The sequence below is a fragment of the Centroberyx gerrardi genome, chromosome 16, assembly GCF_048128805.1.
Source record: "Centroberyx gerrardi isolate f3 chromosome 16, fCenGer3.hap1.cur.20231027, whole genome shotgun sequence".
NCBI classification, from domain to species: Eukaryota; Metazoa; Chordata; class Actinopteri; order Beryciformes; family Berycidae; genus Centroberyx; species Centroberyx gerrardi.
Window position 1 is genome coordinate 10,143,547 of NC_136012.1, and position 20,241 is coordinate 10,163,787.

General features: G+C 45.2%; 1 protein-coding gene across 1 annotated transcript in view; it reads left to right on the forward strand.

The window, feature by feature from the left end:
* diaph1 (diaphanous related formin 1) overlaps nucleotides 1-20,241 on the forward strand; it is an 85,536-nt gene that overhangs the window by 30,491 nt on the left and 34,804 nt on the right. The window contains exons 6-17 of the mRNA XM_078289080.1: nucleotides 573-656; nucleotides 755-818; nucleotides 1,890-2,029; nucleotides 3,531-3,636; nucleotides 3,873-3,983; nucleotides 4,358-4,476; nucleotides 6,077-6,193; nucleotides 8,556-8,671; nucleotides 11,180-11,244; nucleotides 13,093-13,272; nucleotides 15,387-15,959; nucleotides 17,895-18,017. Coding sequence (XP_078145206.1) covers nucleotides 573-656; nucleotides 755-818; nucleotides 1,890-2,029; nucleotides 3,531-3,636; nucleotides 3,873-3,983; nucleotides 4,358-4,476; nucleotides 6,077-6,193; nucleotides 8,556-8,671; nucleotides 11,180-11,244; nucleotides 13,093-13,272; nucleotides 15,387-15,959; nucleotides 17,895-18,017 — 1,798 coding nt within the window. The remainder of the gene's footprint in view (nucleotides 1-572; nucleotides 657-754; nucleotides 819-1,889; nucleotides 2,030-3,530; nucleotides 3,637-3,872; nucleotides 3,984-4,357; nucleotides 4,477-6,076; nucleotides 6,194-8,555; nucleotides 8,672-11,179; nucleotides 11,245-13,092; nucleotides 13,273-15,386; nucleotides 15,960-17,894; nucleotides 18,018-20,241) is intronic.

The window sequence follows — 20,241 nt, forward strand, 5'->3', positions numbered from 1 at the left end:
CGGAGGTGCGGGAGAAGCTGGGTAGGGGAGGGTGGGGTTCATGCATGGATAACTCTGAATTTGTCTGTGTTGTTTGTTGATTTTTGTTGCGTGATCATAGTGTAAGATAATAACATGCCAGTAAGCACCTACACTCATCAATTCACATAGCGGTTGGAGTGGTTGGGGGGTGATATTGATATTTTTTTTAAGTGATATCATTAGAAGCTCATGTTATGAATCCCACCATGTGAAGAATTCTCATGAAAGTTACCATTTAAATTCTCAATGAGAGCTATAATTTTCAGTGTTGTCTGACAGTAAATTCATCAGTGACAATGAAATTGACAATGACAATTTGACCAGTTAAGAAAAACATAACATACAATCCACAAGCACTTTAGTCTATTCTGTCTATTTGAAGTTGCCCTGATGACTGTATGTTATTAGGTTTACATGTGGGTTTTTCTCTCTGTCTCTCTCTCTCTCAGCCAACATGCATGCATATGCACATGCTCATATATCCACACACTTTCAGTAGTGTTTTTCACAAAAATAGACTACGCTAATGCTGTGGTCTCTTGTCACTTCAGTTGGGTGCAGAACTTTGGAGACGAGGGCCTGGCCCTGCTGCTGACCCTGCTGAGGAGACTACAGGACGAGAGAGACGAGTATCCGTAAGCCACTTCAACCCCGGCATAACCAATGGTACATTCCAACAGTGTGCTTGTAGTGGCTTTCTGTGTCTAATGTCTTCTCTCTCTTCCTGACCCAGCAACATGGGAGTGAAATGTCAACACGAGATCATTCGCTGTCTCAAAGCCTTCATGAACAACAAGGTAAGACGCTTGACTGTTTATTACTTCCATCGAAACACTGCATGTGACACAGGAGTTGTTTTTCTGAAGGGTAGTGATGTAAAAGGTCTGTGTCACAAACGTGGACAAAGCCAAGTTTTTAACAATTAAAAACATGTTCAAGGAAGGTTTCCTTTCAAAAAAATGTGTCAGAAAACATCTGCCATGATTCCTTCCCTTTTTCTCTTGGTTGTTGTGTAGCAACTCTTCCAGTAGAGGGCATCATACACTGAATTTAGCCATAGTGGCAGCTCATGTCAATGTGGAGTGGATTTGGTCCCTGATAACTTTTTGGATTACTTTGAAAATTAATTTTGGTAATGTGAATTTAGTTAATACTCATGACTGACTGTAGTTAACAGTTAGAAATCTCTTTTGAACACATGTCAATAAATTGTTATCAGTGATGATATGGTTGTGCCCATGAGAGACAGCGAGCTACACCGTTCTGAATCACTAAGGTCATTATCATGAAAGCTAAACACAGCTTCAGATACAATTCTAAAAAAGGGCTTTTACAAATTAAATTACAGTCTGAAAAATATAGTAATAGTAGCTTAATTGCAAAATGTAGTTTATTTCAAAAGCATACAGACCTTTATTTTCAAAAGCACAATAACCTTAACCTTTTAGTCTAGACTTTATTGGTGAGTATTAGGTTTATTAGCAATTAGTCCTAATTAGTCAATATTAGATTCAGTCAATGTTAGATTATTGGCTAATTTTAGATTTAGTAATGAAGATTTATTAAACACAGAACCTCTGAATCTGCGTCTATAAAACCAACCTGTAGTGTTCATGCCCAATATAGCTGATAAACAAGCACATAGCCTGTGCTCCATTGTGGCGATCAAAAAAATGCTGGCCAGTGCTAAATCATTATACAGCTCAATTTTTCCCAAAAGAAAATTTAGTTATGTTTTAAGATGTAAATATTTTGCCCTGACCCTGGCCTTGGGAAGCCCTTCCTAGCTCTGCTATAGAAAAGGAACCATAAAGGCCTTAACCTCATTCCGCTTCCTCTCTTCCTCCCTCCTTCCCTCTCCCCTGCAGTACGGTCTGAAAGCCATGCTGGAGTCAGACGATGGGATTCCTCTGCTGGTCAGAGCCATCAACCCCAGGGTGCCTCACATGATGGTGGACGCCGTCAAGCTGCTCTCTGCCATCTCCATCCTGGAACATCCCGAGAACCTGTGAGTATTCGTGAAAGGAGAACACCAATTAGTTTGATAAGTTACAGTTCTCATAACCTTGGACATTCAACTCTGTCCCAAAGCAAAAACCCAGAGAGTCAAGAATCTAATGTGCAATGTACAGCCTGGAGCTGCTCCATTGACAATGAACTGCAACCTGATGTTATGGCTTAATAGAGTGTTTTCCCTCAACTTGTAAATCCTAGTAACATATTACATTCTGACATACATGGTACATGGTACAAGGACAACAGGACCTCACACACAGTGCAGGACAGTGTGAAACATGCCAGACAGTAATCTAGACATATCAGTCTGCGTATACATGGCATGTAGAATGGTTGCAGCTGTAACCACGGACATGAGTGACCAGTAATGCTTTTGCACAGTGTACCATGAGGAACTTATACTGAAATTGAGATTGCCACGCATGAAAGAGTCACCCTGGCTTATGTAAAAATTTGTGTAAAATCACTTGAGGGATAAGAAATAACAGGGTCATAAATAGTAGTAAGGTGTGTGGACATGTCTATTGAATGGTGAGGAGATGTGTGGTAGTGGGGTGGGTGTGGTGGGATATGGGGGGGGGTTAAGTAAGGTGACAGCTCTAGGGATGAAGCTGTTGAGGGGACAGAGTGGTCTCGGTGTTAGTCGATCGGTGCTGTCTCCCAGAGGAGAGTTTTTGGGACAGATGGTTGTCTGGGTGAGCAGTCTTCACCTTGATATCATGCAGCTAAGAGCCATTGACCTGCTCATTTGTCCTTGGAAACAGAAGGAGGCACAGCTAATACTAGACTGTAATGGATGATGTGAGGATGCTTTCAATAGCGGGCAGAACAAATCCATCACTCTAATTTCTGGAAGTAGTAGGCAGTAATTAATGTTCACAAATATAGATTAAACTGCTGTAGATCATATGAAAAAATATATGTTTGAGTAATGAAATTATGGCATTCCTCAGTAAGGTAACACTTGAATGGATATTAAGTTATCCCTGTGTGTTTCACTGTGTACAGTACTGTGCAAAAGTCTTAGGCATATGTCAAAGAAATCCATAAAGCGAAGATGCTTTCAAAACTAATGAAATGAAAAGTTTCTGAATATCAAAATTTATAATAAACAGCAGTCTACTGACACACTAATGCAGAAAACAAATAAACATCTAAGACTTCTAAGAAATGTATATAAAAAATCTAGGGTGCCTAAGACTTTTGCACAGTACTGTATATGGACACATACATTGCATATTTTGTTCATTGTTTAAAGGAAAATACTGCTGTCAGGGTGTTTTCTGCTCATGTGTCATTTCTCTGCTACTTCAGACCTATTTAGACCATTGTTCCATATATATAGCAATTTGTGAGAAAAGTTACTTTCTGCAATGTATCGTTTCCTTTTAGTTTGAAACTCTATCAAATGTGCCACTGACAGACATCTGAATCAGAAGTTGTGTGTTTTATGTGCATTTTAAATGAGGTGCATCACTCTGTGTTTTGTGCAGTCATGAGCGTGTTCTGGAGGCCATCACAGAGGAGGCAGAGAGACGGGACATCGAGAGGTTTCAGCCTCTACTTTCTGGCATGAACAAACCCAACATTGCTCTCAAGGTACACACACAGAAACACACACATACATTCCCAAGCATATAAATTACCCATGGATACTTTTGTTTGGCACCTATTTGACACCCGATTGCATTTCATGGACAGGTCTACTTGATACAATCTGTAATGTGAAAGACATTGCATATAGATTTTGTGGCCTTACAGTACTCTGCAAAGCTTTATTTATTAGGTACAATCTGACCAGTTAGTCTGATATGTGAAGCTTGTGTGTTTGGCAGGGTGGCTGCATGCAGCTGATCAACGCCTTGATCAGCCGGGGAGAAGAGCTGGACTTCAGAATCCACATCCGCTCTGAACTGCTAAGACTGGGACTCAGAGACCTGCTGACAGTAGGAAAACTCACTCGCTCACTTGCTCACTCTTTCTCTCTCTCTCTCTTGCTCTCTCTCGATCTCTTGATCTCTCTCCCTCTCCCTGACTGACTGACATCTCGCCAACAACACACACACACACACACACACACACACACACACTCAGTCTACCTTTTCAGTCTCTCTCTCTTACTCTTGATGTCTCTCTCACTCTTGATGTCTCTCTCTTGCTGATTGGCATACACAGACTCATACACACATGCACACACACACCCGCACTCAAACTTTGTCTCGACTGTCCAAACTCAAGATGTTTGATTGTCACACTCTTCCTGCCATTCTCCCCCTTGCCTTTTCATCTCTCCACCTCCCTCCCATCAATCCCCCTGCAGGAGGTGAGGACGATAGAGAATGAGGAGCTGAGGGTGCAGCTCAGCGTGTTTGATGAGCAGGCTGAAGACGACTCCGAGGAGCTCAAAGCGCGTCTCGATGACATCCGCATCGAAATGGAATATCCTTCCACTTGGCAAAACAGTCCCTCTGGGGAAGTCAAGAATTGTTGCATTAACATTCATCTCTACAGGTCTACTTTTTGACCTTCCATTAAGAAACATGAAACATTGTTATTGCATTATTATAAAGATGCAATATTTCAAGCCACAGTCATGATCTATTTTGACTAAATTCATTGTGTTTTCCGGGGGGCAAAACAGGTATTTCCACCGTCATTCATTCAAAGCAGCAGTTGACTCTATTGCCCAGTTGCATTGACATGCATCTCATAGTCAGATAGTATCCAAATTATCTAATTATCTGCATTTCATTTGCACCCCGCATTAAAAATGAGTCAACTATCCATGTAGGATCAGATTGCTCTTTTTCTCACAAAGCATATACATATGTGATGTGCTGGTGCTGTATATAAATATGCATCACCAGCCTGACAAGTTTCTCCCGCAAATAAATGCAAAATTATTAATCTAATACTTCATAAACATCATCTTGCGAGCTCTAGGGAGGTTGTAACACTGCATGGACTTTTTTAAATTCAAAATTTGTCTTTGCCAATTAGCATACCACAGGCATCAGCTAGTCATCTGTATTTCAGTGCTGTTAAGCAAGCTGCCACCCACAGGTGGACTTTATTGTTATTCTTCTGCAAGTCTCTTTTTTTTATCATAAAAGGGCAAATACAAAAAAATCTGGCAAACCAACCAAGTACACAACAACAACAGAAACTACTTACGTGAGCGTTTATTTCTGCTTACGCTGTTGTATACGGATTGGAAATGTTGCTGCATTACACTTTGGTACAGTAGGTGCGACCAAATGCGTCTCTGACCACCTCCTGAAGTGGTTGGGACAGCCGAACTGACTTGAGTGCATTTACACCTGTATTATTTCTACAGTTATTGTCTATCCTGATAAAACCTGAATGTCCAAGATACACGTTTAAAGGGAGGTCTATTATGCCAATACTGGTATTGAGGATCTTGAAGGTTCTCTTTCATCTTTGTCACAGAAAGTGTGACATTTTTGACTCTCAATGTGATATTCAGGATAGCTGATTTTTGCATAACTGGAAAGTCACCCTTACTGTATCGGTGTACTTTTAAAATCTGCCTAAAGAGGAAGTTGAATAGACAAACTACTGTAATTCTCCTTGCTGTTTTTTTGGCATGCAGTTACAACTTTCAACACCAGGTGTCTCAAGGGTGCATAATATGGTCGAGTTATTTTTTTCCCAGTGCAATATCTGCTGCTTACACATGTGACCAGCACTGAGATAGTGTAACAGAACAGGTCTAATTAATCCAGAAAAGTCAACATTATAAGAGCAGTGTCTTGGACTTCTTTCCCATTATTGTTCTGATCGAACTGACTAAGGAGTGTTTTGATTACTCTGTATACTAACGTAGAAATGTGGCTTGCCTTTTAAATTCCCCCATCCCCAGTATGAGAGCAAAAACTGCTAAATTGGTATAAGAATATTCAAATTTGTGACTGATGATTTTATGGTGATTATTGACGATGTAGTGTATGGAGTGTTTGACGGTGTCTGACCTCTACTGGCCATGGTTCTTATTGGGCCTTAACACTTGTTGCTGCACTGATGCGAGGGAGGTGTTTGAGATCCTAGTCAACACGGTGAAGGACTCCAAGGCCGAAACCCACCTGCTGTCCCTGTTGCAGCACCTGCTGCTGGTCCGTAATGATTACATGGCCAGGTAGTGTATGCACACACATGCTTACATGTCCTCACTCATTCACACATACAATGCCCATACACATGAGCGCACACACTCACTTATACATGCATGTGCCTATGCAAATATTTGTGTCAATTGTCACAGGCAATTTCTTTCGCGTTGCGCACACAGTCGTACAAACAAGACCAAAATAGTTTGCCCAGATAGATTGGCTTAGGAAGGAGAACTCGTTTTCTTTTCTTCACCTCCTTCTCTCCATCCACCTCTCCCTCCCCTCATCCCTCCCCTTCATTTCCTGTGTTTGTTTTCCAGCGCACTGTTCCAAAGCTGTGAAATTAATACATGCAAAGAAGTCCAATTCCATTTTAATAGAAATGAGCGCCTTCACCCCTTATCACCAGAAATATGCTAATGTCCCTCCCAAAGCCCTGGGGGGTTTAGCTAGGGAGAAGGAGGAAGAGAGAATGAGTGAAAGACAAGACTGGGGTGGAATAATAGAGGGGACAAGTCAAGAGTCGGAGTGGTGGTGTTGCATAAGCACATGCACGCACACACACACACACATACACCCACTGACACACTCATTCAAGGGCACAAAAAAGGAAAAAATAAGCCTTGCTTAAATCACAAACAGGAAAAACACACACAAAATGTGCAGGCATGCACACAGTTCAGTTGAAATGTCAGTCTTGTCACTGGTCCAGTGTTGTCTTAATAGTGTCAGACAGGCAGGAAATTGTGGTTTCTGTTGAACATTGGGTGTGGGGGGTGAAATAGTTAGGATGGAGGAGACGGGAGGGGCGATAGAGTCAGAAGAGAGGCTAGGAATCATGATAGGTTTACATCCCATGTATCCCAACAGGCTTATACATGGCCATATCTAGCTGCACTTACTCCAATCTATAGCCCTATGCTCTGGTTTCTCTGTCCACCCCCTCCCCCCCCCCTATCCCTTTACTCTCCTTACCACCTCCCACATCTAATGGCTCTGGCTGAAGTGTTTTACCTCCCTCTCTTCCCTCCTTCCCTTCCTCCTATCCTGCTCTCCCCCTCCAGGTGATCCAGTGGAACACAATAGAGCTGGTCTGTAATGGAGTCCACAGAGAGACAGAGGAAGTGAGCGAGGGAGAGAGTGGTAGAAAGTGCAGCTTGGTAATTGCAGAAATAGAAAGGCAAGGGTGGGTGGATCACGAGACAATAATGAAAGAAGCAATGGAGAGTTGAGGTAAATTGGTAGGTAGATATAGACAGAGAGCGAGGGAGGCGGAGGGAGGGGAGGTGGAGGAAATGGAAGGTTAATGTTGGTGTGGGAATGAATGAAAGGGTACATGCTGCTTGGCTCTTTTTTTTTTTTATTCCGTCTTGGTTTTGCTGTGTTTCAATCTTACGGCGACACGTCCACTCTACACAGTGCATGGGCAAACACACAAACAGGCATTTGAGAACACGTGTGTATGGCCACATGCTTACAGTCGTGCACATGCATACTCACGTACTTAAAAGGTTTAATAGAAGCAGTTTGAAATATAGATATGTGATGTGTATATTTAAAAGGATTTTACCAGGATTTATATAGGCCTACACCCCCTCCTTGTCTTTAGCTAAGGTGATAATTCTGTATGATCAGGCTCATGAAGGGTATAAGATTCAATCTAATATAAATTTCTTTTTGACTCCATTTTCCAAAACGACACTAGATGTCTCTCTCGCTCCACGGATAAATCTAAGGGTTAGGAAAAAAAAACCTGTAAGTGAAGGAAAGGGAAGGAGTGGAACAAGTGTTAGAGAGAGAAAGACAAAGGCAGAGAGTAAGAGAGAGAGAGAATAAATAAAGTATTGAGTTTGTGACTCTGGGAGCATCACACGGGGTCAGGGAATCAGACACCTCCAAAATTGAGTGTCTGTGTGAAACCGGCTTGATCAGACACGGGATGTCGGACACACACACACACACACTCCCTCACTCACATACTCGCACACAATCAATCTTTGTGACAAGAAACTCAAACTGTCACGCTCACACAGACAACCAATCTCAGTTACAGACAAAGACAAAGTGACAAAGCATGTGCGTTCACACTTTTATCTGGACAAACACGCTGCCCAGCTGTCTTCCAGTCCTATCCTCTGCTCACATAATGTACCAGATATCTTGTTGATGCAGCCAGACTGATATAGTCACACACATAAATCAATTGATTGTCATTTGTCATTATGTATGCAATATGTTTGTTGCCCAGTGACACTCTTTCTGTCTTTGTTTCTGTCCCTTTCTCCCACTATCACACACACTCTCACCCTCTATCCCTCCTTCCCTTTCTCTCTCTCTCTGTCTCTTAATTCCTCTCCCTGTAAATCCCTCACTCCCTCCGTCCCCTAGGCCTCAATACTACAAGCTGATGGACGAGTGCATCGCTCAGATCGTGCTTCATAGGAATGGAGCTGACCCTGACTTCAAGTGCCGCAACCTTAGCCTGGACATCGAGGGCTTGATAGGTGAGCTGTGAGAGCAGAACATAAAAATGGGCGACTCTTCTCGTCTCTCTCATAAGTGCGCGTGGTCATCTCTTGACAACCCACTCCAGTGGTATTTATTTGGACTGCAGTGATTGAACTCGAGGGATATACACATTTCATTATCCCCCATGTGTCCGAAGGCAGTTTATATCCATTCAGTGGGTGGGGGGGTGAGAGCAGTCTTATAGAGAACAAGGTTGGATGATTGAAATGCAGAGCCACTCGCATACACTGTGGTCATGGTCAGGGTCAGGTCAAGCGCACTCAGAGGGGCATACACATACACAGTCATCAACACACCCACACGGTGTCTACAGTTGTCAAGCATGTGCAGTGGCCCAGAAAACACCACAGGGTGGAGCCAGAGAGGGATTGTGTATCAGTGCAGGTTGAAGTGCGCTACAAGTTAGTCAGTGTTGGAATGCTGATAAGAAATGTACGTCAGAAGGATAAAGGCTTTGACAACAGCCTAGTAATCACAGTGTCAGATTGTACAGTGTAGCAGATGAGACGTCTTAGTCCTCTGCCAACTTTTGATACATTACACACAATGGCAGATTGGTTAGGTGGTAACTTTTTCAGGCAGCGGTGGTGAATGTCATGAGCAACACAACCAGAGAACCATACTGTGCGCTCACAACGTCATAGGTTTGAGTCTGACTCACGACAGTAGGGTTCATGATTCATTAAAGCCCCCGTGTCGGCATGCGTCCACCGTGCTTGAGGAGGACACTGAATCCCTAGCAGCTCCAGAGTGCTGTTCTAAACATCACCCTGCACTCTGACCCCACTGTAGAGGGGGGGAAGCGAAAAAACAAACTTCTGTATGGGAATCAATAAGGTATCATGACCATTGTTGCGTGTCATTCCCTCTTTTCACATTTCACTGTCACCCTTCACTGTGTACTGTCCAATAAAGCAGAAATGCCACCAAAATGATGGCAACAGTGTGCGTGTGTGTGGGTGTGTATCTGGACTAGACAATGCTAAATGTGGACTAGACAACACCTGGCTATTGACTACAGTAAACTAAACCAGAGCAGAGTGGAGGTTCAGGGCAAGTCTCAAGAGTTCAATACTCCTTTATGGGCACTCTCTGTTGCTCACTGCAGGAGGCTCTAATTGCAGTGCTTCTAAATGCGTCCTGACACACACAAACACACATACACACACACTGGCTGGCTGGCCTCCTTTAAGGCTGCCAGCGTTATTATCGGTGGAAAGCAGCCCAATTCTGCCCTGCATGCATTATTTAGTGTTTTTCTTTGAACTCTGAAATTCTGCGCACAGTTTTTTTCCCCCCGCTTTCTCTCTCCCATAGTGCTCTCTATTCGAAGCTTGTCCCATTTAGCCTCTCCACCATGACGGAAGAAGCCCCCCCCCTCACCCCTCCATTACACATCCAATAACCGTGTAAACTCATACACAAATGCACACTCTGAAATGATATGCGGGCTACAATATTATCATGAGATTCTTTCATGTCATCCAGCAAAACCTTCTCCCCTCTTTCCCGTAGCTTTCTCTTTTAACTTTGCCTCGCTCACTTGCTTATCTAGATGTGTATTGCATAGTTTCAACTTCTTTTTCCACTGCCAACTGAAGACTTGCACTAGCACATCCCTTCATATGCTGTATATTTCACTTTCAATGTATTCTCTTAATTTTTTATTTTAGCTTTTTACAGCTCTCCTCTCTCCCTCGTCTATCTGTTTCATCCCCCTCTTGGGCATTATGGGTAGCTGTCTTTGATGCCGTCACCCTGTGGCATTCACCTCTGTGTCAACCAGCTGTATCACTGCACATGCTCAGTCCGCCCTTGGGCCCCCGGCCACCTGTAGAACCCACAATTACACTGGAAAAGTCTCCCATTGGTCAGTCTGTCTCCCTCATGATGGATCACTCCCAGACCCCGCCGTCCATTCTGCTTATTTGTCTCCTTCTTGTCTGGCTTTTCTTTCTTCTTTCCGTCCGTACCCACTCTGAAAAAAACAAAGGGATGAAAATGAAGTAGTAAAATAAAGTGGTGCGAGATATATTCTGCAAGGAGATAAGGAGATTAGTGTGCCCTCCGTAAACACACACACACACACACTCCACTACTATGACAGACAAAGGTGTGTGTGTGTGTGTCGGCGGCTTGGAGGGTAGTGTTGGTTAGAAGCAGCATGCAACAGATAGCATCCTATTGTAATGAGATGCCTCCACCATCGTCTCACGGATCTTGACTTTGATGAGTGTGATAAGGGAAGAAAAGGTAGACGGATCGAAGGACGCTCGCTGTGTTAGTGTGTGTGTTTGAGTGTGTGTGCGCACGTGCGTGTGTGCAAACAGCATGTGCCAGACTGAAGGGTGCGATGTCTTCACGGCCAGACGTGAGCAGGTGCGTTGTCTGAAACCCTTATCTTACCCACCCTCCTCCTTCTCTCTTTCTCTCTCCCTCCACCCCCCCCCCCCCCCCTTTTCATCCCCTCTGTCTGTCCACAGACAACATGGTGGACCAGACCAAGGTGGAAACTAGCGAGGCCAAGGCCACTGAGCTGGAGAAGAAGGTGAAATACACACAAACACTCGCTAGCACGCACAGAAAGTCATATGCACACACACACACACATACACACACACAGAAGAAAAGAGCATCCCGTGCGTTCAGATGCGCACACAAGCAATCACATTCATATGCACACTGGAGAAAATCATGTACTGTAAAAGCTAACACATTCACACACACACGTACACACACACCACACACAGACACAGTGGGACCATAATGAGATTCTACGCGACTAGTCTCTGGCTGACATGCGGCGGCAAATGAGAAAGGAGGAGGAAGGGGGGAGACGGAGAGAATGAGTACACACACGTCTGACAGCCACCCGACAGACAAATACTCTTACAGGCTAGCAATGAACACACATACACATACACACACATTCACACAAGGGGGTAAATGCCTTGATTGCGGGGGGGCTGCTACCCTGGTGTTTCTGTCCCATTATAAAAGTGACAGGATAATTGCAAAGAGAGAGCTGAAACTAGCCTCCGTCACACACACACACACACGCACACATACTCTCACACACACACGTGGAATCATATCCGTTGAACACACACGCACATATACACAAGCACATACTAGATGAACACACTTGGCATCATATTCGTTGACCACACATACACACACACACACACCATAGTGCTGGTTGTGTATGATGGGGTAATTGCAGCCAGTCTCTTTGGCAGGGATTAGGGATGAGGCTGTCAGGAAGCTGACAGCGAGAGGAAGGGATCTGCTGTCTGCAAATTAAACAGCTGTGTGTGTGTGTGTGTGTGTGTGTGTGCGTGCGCATGTATTCATTTGTTTAAATACTCTCATCCTATGTTTGTCAAGTACCCTCGAGAAAGCCTTGATTATATTATAAAATTGGGCCTAAAAAGTTTTTTTTTTTTTTAAATGGATGGAAGGCTTTAAAAGCAGAGTGAAAAAGTGAGCTTATTTAAGTGCAGTGTGGCATCCTAACTCATTAATTGACACTCAATTGCAGTGTGAATTATACAATGAAACTGAAAGCTCCAGACTGCAGGAAATGACTTCTACAGGTCTTTGAGATATGGAAACTGCTGTAGCTCCCAGAGGGAGACTAAAGTGGTGCACACACACACACACACACACACACACACACACACACACACACACGCGCGGTTGTGCACTCTCATATTCGTGGAGAACCCTGGTGTTAGGTTAGCTTCTGGATTGAATATTCACTGGGTGGTGCTCAAAATTTTCTACCTCTTTACAATAATCAGTCTTGGAATGAATGATTTATGAATGATTTGACCTTTGCAGACTTCTCGCCAAACTTTGCTACAGTGGTGCTGCCCCTTCTGAATTTTCAGCACAAATGTATAAATTTTTCAATTTGTAATTCCACCCCTGACTGCTGCTGTATTGGTTTCCCAAGCATTTATTTGATATGAACAACGCTTGAATGTCACAAAATTCCGGGCAGAGAAAACTGCTTCAAGTCAGTTCCGTCTTATATGACGGTTGATGTCAAGCAACATCATTGGCAGCCCAAAAAAGTCCTCAAACTCTTAGTTTGACCACTAAACAAAACTTTGAAAGTCATTGAAAAGACCGCCTGAGGCTTTTCAGGATGCCTGAGTAGATGTGGGGATGTTTGTGTGTGTATGTGTGTCAGAGCTTGTGTGCAGTTATACTTGCACATGTGTGTTTTGTCTGTGTGTGTGTGTGTGTGTGTGTGTGTGCGTCCCTCCACATGTAGAAACTTGTGTGATAATTTTTGCTCTGCATGCATGCAACTAACTCTGTGTTTGTATTTCTGTGTGTGTCTGTCTCTAATGTTGTCTGTGTGTGTTTGTGTGTGTGCGTGTGTTAGCTGGATGCAGAGTTGACGGCGCGCCACGAGTTGCAGGTGGAGATGAAGAAGCTGGAAGGGGACTACGAGCAGCGGCTGCAGGACCTGAGCCAAGAGAAGGAGCAGCTGGCCTCCTCCAAGCAGGAGAGAGACAGAGAGAACCAGGGACTACAACAACAGCTAAACACTCTGCAACAGCAGGTACACACACACACACACACACACACACGCACCTGCGTGGAGCTCAAGGCCCTTTCAATTCAAAGAATTCAAAATGTAAATAAAAACTGTAATTAATTTGCCAGTGTTACAATGAACTGTCACTGAATACTGTCAGTCATTATTTGTTAAGAGGTTGAATGTGACAACTTTAGGTTTTTCAATATTTGAATTTTCCAAAAAATTAATTTCCTGAATTGATTGAATTGACAGTGAATTGAACCCAATTTTTGCACGCACACACTCCCCAAGTGCAGAGTCAGCCAGCTCAAACCAGAACATGTCCATATATTTTAATGATTCATGCCTTTATCAGTGTAAAAGCACCAAGACTGAGTCGAATTACTTAAAAAAGGAGCAGGAAATGATGCCTCCTCCTCTCGGGATGATGCACACACATACACATGCACATAAAAACACAGAACATTGAGCCAAAGCTGAGAGAAATAAAATATTTCAAGCCTGAAAGAAATAAAATATTGCAGAAGTCTAAACACCAAAAAGTTGTCCAAGATCTATGCACACCCACACAAACACAGAAGCCCCCTGGCCTTAAATGATTTAGCCAACCACTAGCATGGCATGAAAAGAAGGGAAAAAAGATAAAGCGAGAGAGAGAGAGAAAAAGCCAAATCCTTAAGAGATTAAGAATCTCCAAGAAAACATGGAGCGAGGGGGAACGGGAGCGTAAAGAGCGACTAAAGTGAGAAGAAAGAAGGAGAAGAAGGGGAAAGGATGGAGATGGGAGGGAGAGAGAGAGAGAAGCAAGAGAAAAGTTTCTTTAAGGCCATGATACACATGGAGTGTGTAGACTTAGCAGGGTGTGTGTGTGCATGTGTATGTGCGCATGCACACAGAGGAAAAGACAAGGGGTGTTTAGCTGTCAGTGTCCTGCTGCCACACCAGCTGGACCCTGCCTCACACTGACACCCGAAACCACACGCACACACACACACCAAGTGACCCAGAACAGTCTGCCTGGATCTTTTTGTGTATGTGTACGCACACAACCACATGAACGTGTGTGTGTGTGTGTGTGTGTGTGTGTCAGTTAGAGGACTATACATATCCCAAGACGGGCTTGATCCAAAGTGGCTGATGCCAGCAGAATCATCTTTTCACCACACACACACACACACACACACACACACACACACACACACACGCACACAAACAATTGTCCAAAGTCCCCAGCATCAACAGCCAGCCATCAAAGAGGCTTCTCATCCTGAGATGGCTCACTCTCCCTGTGTTTGAGGCCCTGCCCATCGAAGATTTCTTCACATGTAGAGATCTCTCACTGTCCCCCTGTATGATGCCTCGCCCAGTCCTTCATCTGCCGCCTCTCTAAGAAAGCCAGCCGCTGAGGCCCTCTACGTCCGTCATTCTGTCTCCCTCTCAAAGTCAGAGGAAACAACACCAACACTCACTTTCTAGCACTTTATACAGACACTCCTTCACACACATATTCAGAACTACACACTGGTACACTACACGCTTAGGAACATACACTTCACTATACACGCACACTAAAACCGCATACATTCAACCCCCCAGTCTTCTTTCATGGCCTAGTATTAGCTAGTATTAACTTTGAAGACTTGCAAAGTTTTTTTGGGACTCGTCACCTCACTGATATAAATATAGAACTTTGATTTCAACTCCGCTTCTAATTTAGAAATTTGTCGTGCTCTTCAAATTGTATTTTTCCCTTTGAATTCCTCTGTGGGCTCGATCCCCCTCTCCTGATAGAACCGTTTTTTCTCTCTCCTCCTTGTCCTCCATCGTCTCTCCCTCTCTCCCAAAACACAATTCCGCCCACGCTCTATCCCTCTGTCACTCTTCCCTTCTTCGCTCTGCTGTTCTCACTTAAATTCAATTTAATCACTCTATTGGCATGACTGTTTATCAGAAACAATATTGCCAAATCCGTCCACTAAGTGTTCATTTAAAAAAGAAACAACAAACAAACAAGCAAACACTCAAGCCATATTGAGATGATAAAAAAGATGTAGTATACAATAGTACGTAATCATTAATATCTATAATAACATTATGTAGCAGTTCACTGGATCTCTCTCTCTCCCTCTCCTCAGATTGAGAAGCTGTCTAAAGACCTGGAAGAGGCCAAGACCAAAGTTGTCACGGTTACCGTTCCTGTGCCAACAGCTGGGTTGCCGCCCCCTGCCCCCCCTCTCCCCGGCCAAACGGGTGGTATGCCCCCTCCACCTCCGCCCCCGCCCCTACCGGGCCAGACGGGCATGCCCCTTGCCCCGCCCCCGCCTCCCTTACCGGGGCACGCGTGCCTTCCTCCTCAAATGCCAGGCATGCCCGGCCCCCCTCCGCCGCCACCCTTACCAGGTATGCCGGGCCCCCCGCCCCCTCCGCCCCTTCCTGGCATGCCAGGACCCCCGCCCCCTCCGCCCCTCCCTGGCATGCCAGGACCCCCGCCCCCTCCACCCTTACCCGGGATGGGACCCCCGCCCCCACCTCCGCCCCCGCCCGGAGGTCCTGGTATCCCTCCTCCCCCGCCAGGCCCGGGCATGCCCCCGCCTCCACCCGGCATGGGGGGCTGGGCTGCCCCCGTACCTCCTCCGCTGCCCTTCGGCCTCCAGCCTAAGAGGGAATACAAGCCCGAGGTGCAGCTGAAGAGAGCCAACTGGAGCAGGGTGAGTCGTGAGCCAGATATATCAATGTATCATCAATATTCAGAGCAAAATTAGCAGATATAGACTTGTTGTGGGAAATGGGAAAAGGCTATTTCCATGCGTTGCTCATTCAGATTTAGCTTTTACATTTACCAATACATGGGATGTGATGTAACTATCCCTTGTGCTATTGTGGAAGAGCACCTGTAGTATTTAGAAACCTAGCTTGGATGTTAGAGGGAAATAAGTAAGACCAGGTGTGTCATTTGGGTTACACAGTGGACACTTCCCTTCACAGATGTTTGAACTAGGCCCAGGACACCACAAGATGTCTCAACAGTAAATTCTGGCATCCCAGAGCCACACCCAGTCTCAACACTGATCACAACTATACTCACCTACACATAGGTTTATACCTGGTTCACAGCATTACCCAATGATTTCTAAACTCGCTTATAGAATATGGCGATTACAAAAAGCTGTGATTGCAGATTCATTCATTCATTTATATCAATCAATGTCACAATCCTTCATGGATGTATCGCAATCCGCAAGCACTGATTTGATCTGTGGATCACGCCAACACAAAAAAGAAGAACATGGGTGGATTTGATTGTAAATAATTTATAAGTCTGGTTTCATCCAGTATAATTTAGAGTGTGTATGTCTTTCTACAGTGCCAAGTTATAGAGTTTGATGTAGCCCAGGGTATATGGTTGTGTGTGTGAGTGAGAGACGAAAGTGTGAGACAGAGCTTTAACAGTGAGATTCTGACCCACAGTGACTTGTGTGTGTGTGTGCGCGCGTGTCTCATGACTATGTGCTTCATGTTCTCCTCCTCCCTCTCATCTGTGATGGTTAAAACATCAAAACGGCCCTCTGTCTCTCTTTAGCCTAAAGCTACTGTTTAATGGCTTCAGTCGACTTCATCAGCATTTAGCCTCTCTCTCTCACTCTCACTCTCTCTCTCTCCCTCCCTCTCTCTCTCCATCTCTCTGTTGGGCTGGTGAGAGGCCGTTTGACGAGGATGTCACAGAAATTGCTTTTTAATAAGCCTGCTTCTTTTAACTGCGCCACTGAAAGATAATTAAATTGCTGCTAGAAAGGACAGCATTCTTTTGTAATTTAAATTAACATTTTTTTTTTGCTTGGTCTCGCCCTCCTTTTTGCGTGCTCTCTCGCTTTCTTTCTTGGTCTTTCAGCCCCCCCCCCCCCATATCACATTTCCTCTCCCTTCTCTCGCGCCGTCTTTTCCCTCCACCATCCCTCCTACCCCCCTCCCTCCTCCCTGAGGCTTTGTCCATAATGAAAGGCCTCATATCTGTGAAGTTACTACCACTCTTTCTCACTCTCTCTGTTTCACTTTCCCTCTGTGTTTTTCCCCTTGATGAGAACACCAGTGAGAGAGTAGGAAAAAAAGCATGCACGCAAAGTTAATTGTGAGTTGTGATTGGAATAGAGAGAGAGCAACACAGAGACAAAGAGAGGGATACAGAGAGAGAGAGAGAGAGAGCACTAGAGTAAGGGCGAAGAAAGAAAAAAGTGGAATCCTGTGTTTCTTCATCTTTCTGTGTGCGTAGCTCAAGCTGCTTTGTGGTAGAGAGAGAGAGAGGAGGCGAGGATCAGAGAAAATGACTACTTCTGTCCTCCTCTTCCTCTCCTTTGTGCCTCCCTCCATCCTCCTCCCCACCCCAGCCCCCGCCTCTCCCTTTTACAGCCCGGCTGTTCCTTTTATTCTGTCGACTTTCATTGTCTTCCTTCTTTATCTGCTTATCTCATCAGCAACTGCTGGGTGGATGGATGGACCATTTTGGGAAAATTGGTCAGTGAGTAGAGTCGATGATGATGGTTTTCTAACACATACGCCTACATCCCCTCCCTCTCTATCTTCTCCTCTCTGTCTCTTTTACTTTCTCTCTTCCTCTCTCTCTGCATATTGGTATTTCTCCCTCCCAGATCGCAGCTGAGGACCTCTCTGAGACCAGTTTCTGGACCAAGGCCAAAGAGGACCGTTTTGAAAACAATGAGCTCTTTGCCAAACTCACCCTGGCCTTCTCCTCGCAGACCAAGAGTGAGTCTGTGTCCCAGTGTTTTTTTAATGCCTACTAACCATTATCAAATTGTGATTCATAATAATGAGCAATATCTTTTTCTCCTCCTCACCTCTCCCTCATCCCTCTTTTCTATCTCCCTGACTCCCATGTCCACCCGCCCCCCCCCTCCTCCTCTTCCTCCTCCTCTGCTTCCATCAGCCTCCAAAGGTAAGAATAGCACACACGTTTTTAGTTATTTTTTTCACACCTCTTCTCCAACCTTTCTCACCCTTCCCTTTCTCCGCCTGGACGACAGACTGCACATTTACATTATTCAGCAACACGGTGTCAAAACAGCATCTCACATGAGTCCATGAATAAACCACCCACACCCTCTCTGTGTGTCTGTGTGTGTGTGTGTGTGTGTGTGTGTGTGTGTGTGTGTGTGTGTGTGTGTGTGTGTGTGTGTTTTCATCTCCTGAGCGTGCCCATGACTTGTTGGGTAGAGACTCGGTATCGGGTGAGATGAATTGGGATTTGGGGACAGAGGGAGGGATGGACAAAGGGAGGAGAGGAGGGAGGGGGGGGGTAAGGAGAAGGTCGCTGATGTCCTTTGACTAGCCACCTGCTGTCCTGGCACAAAGCGCTGACACACACACACACACATACACACACACCTGTCCACCCCTATCACCTTGTCCCGGTGTCACTGAGCCTTCTGCTCTAGCTCCTCCATATTCATATCATAACCAGGACACTGGGAACTCACGGACAAACACGGTGTGAGTGTGTGTATATGATTCCAACCGACCTTCAGATACAATCTCAATACACATATACACGCACACGCTCTTGCTCACGTCATCTGTCATGTCATATACATAAACAGAAACGCACACACACACACACGGCTGCTGCTAGCTGTCGATGTCAGTGAAATGTCAATGTTGGCAGCTGTCACATCTGCATTCACCTGTATGGCGAGTCGTAACGTCCGCCTGCCATTCCCTGATTTGACCCCCCCCTGCCCGCGCGCCCACGCCTCGCCTTTTGATTGGCCGAGACAGCCGCCTGTTCTGGTTGATGTCTAATAACCTTTTCTGAGAGCTGACTGTAAAGACACCCTGGCCTTTTCATAGCCCCACACCTGTCTGCATGCCTGCATGGATGGATGTGTGTGTGTGTGTGTGTGTGAGTGCGAGACAGAGAGAGAGTGGGTCCAACCTGTGTATGCTACACTGTGTGTGTTGTTGAGTTACTATATGCGTGTTTTGAATGTGTACACGGTTTGGGAGTTTGGAGAGAAACATTCATGGAAGGAGACAGAAATGGGATTTCATTGAGCTGTTGTGTAAGCGTCGTGTGTGTGTGTGTGTGTGTGTGTGTGTGTGTAGTTTTATTCACATTGTAAGTGTCTATGCTGTGTGTGCGTGTTTGTGTCTATGTGCCTGCGCATGCACACGCGGTCCAATAAGCAGCCAGCTGTGGTTATGCAGATTGACCCTTCACCTCTCGTCCATCTCTCCACCGCTCACACACACACACCGCTCAAGGCCAGGCATATTCCTCCTGACCTCTCCATCCTTTTCCCCATCCCTCACCTCTGGGAGCCCTGCTGCACTCTTCCTCCTCCTCCTGTTCCTCTTCCTCCTCCTCCTCCTCCTCCCCCCTCCCGTTCCTCGTTACTCGGCAAAAGCGAACCGATGCCACACCGAGCCGCCACTGACCCTCCCTGACCCTTCCTCCTCCTCTCCCTCAGCTGGCCAGCAGCACAGCCGGGGTTGTGCGCACACACACACGTACACACACACACACACACTCACACACACACACAGGCACACAGGGGTAGTGTGCCCAAGGCAGGGTCAGGGGTGTTGACCTCTGAGGCTCGGTGGAAGAGCAGAGCGCTGATGGAAGGAGACACACCCTCTGGCTGCACATGGCTCCCGTGGACACCACCCGACACTCTCACACACACATTTTATCTTCCGCTTGTTATCTCTGGTTATCTCTATTTTTTTATCTCTATCCCTACTTATCTATCTCAATCTATTCTCTCTCTCTCTCTCTCATTAATGGCTAGGGTCAAGTTTAGTTCAGCCCATTTCTCCCACAAGCTCTTGTCTCTCTCTTTCTCCGTTTCTGACTGCTTAACATTCAGGGTTTTTCCTTACTAATGTTCCCCACCACCCTGGACAAATTGCACAAATGATAATGGGAGCCGTTATTTTTTGTATTCATTTACGTGATATTAAATTTCTGTAATCACG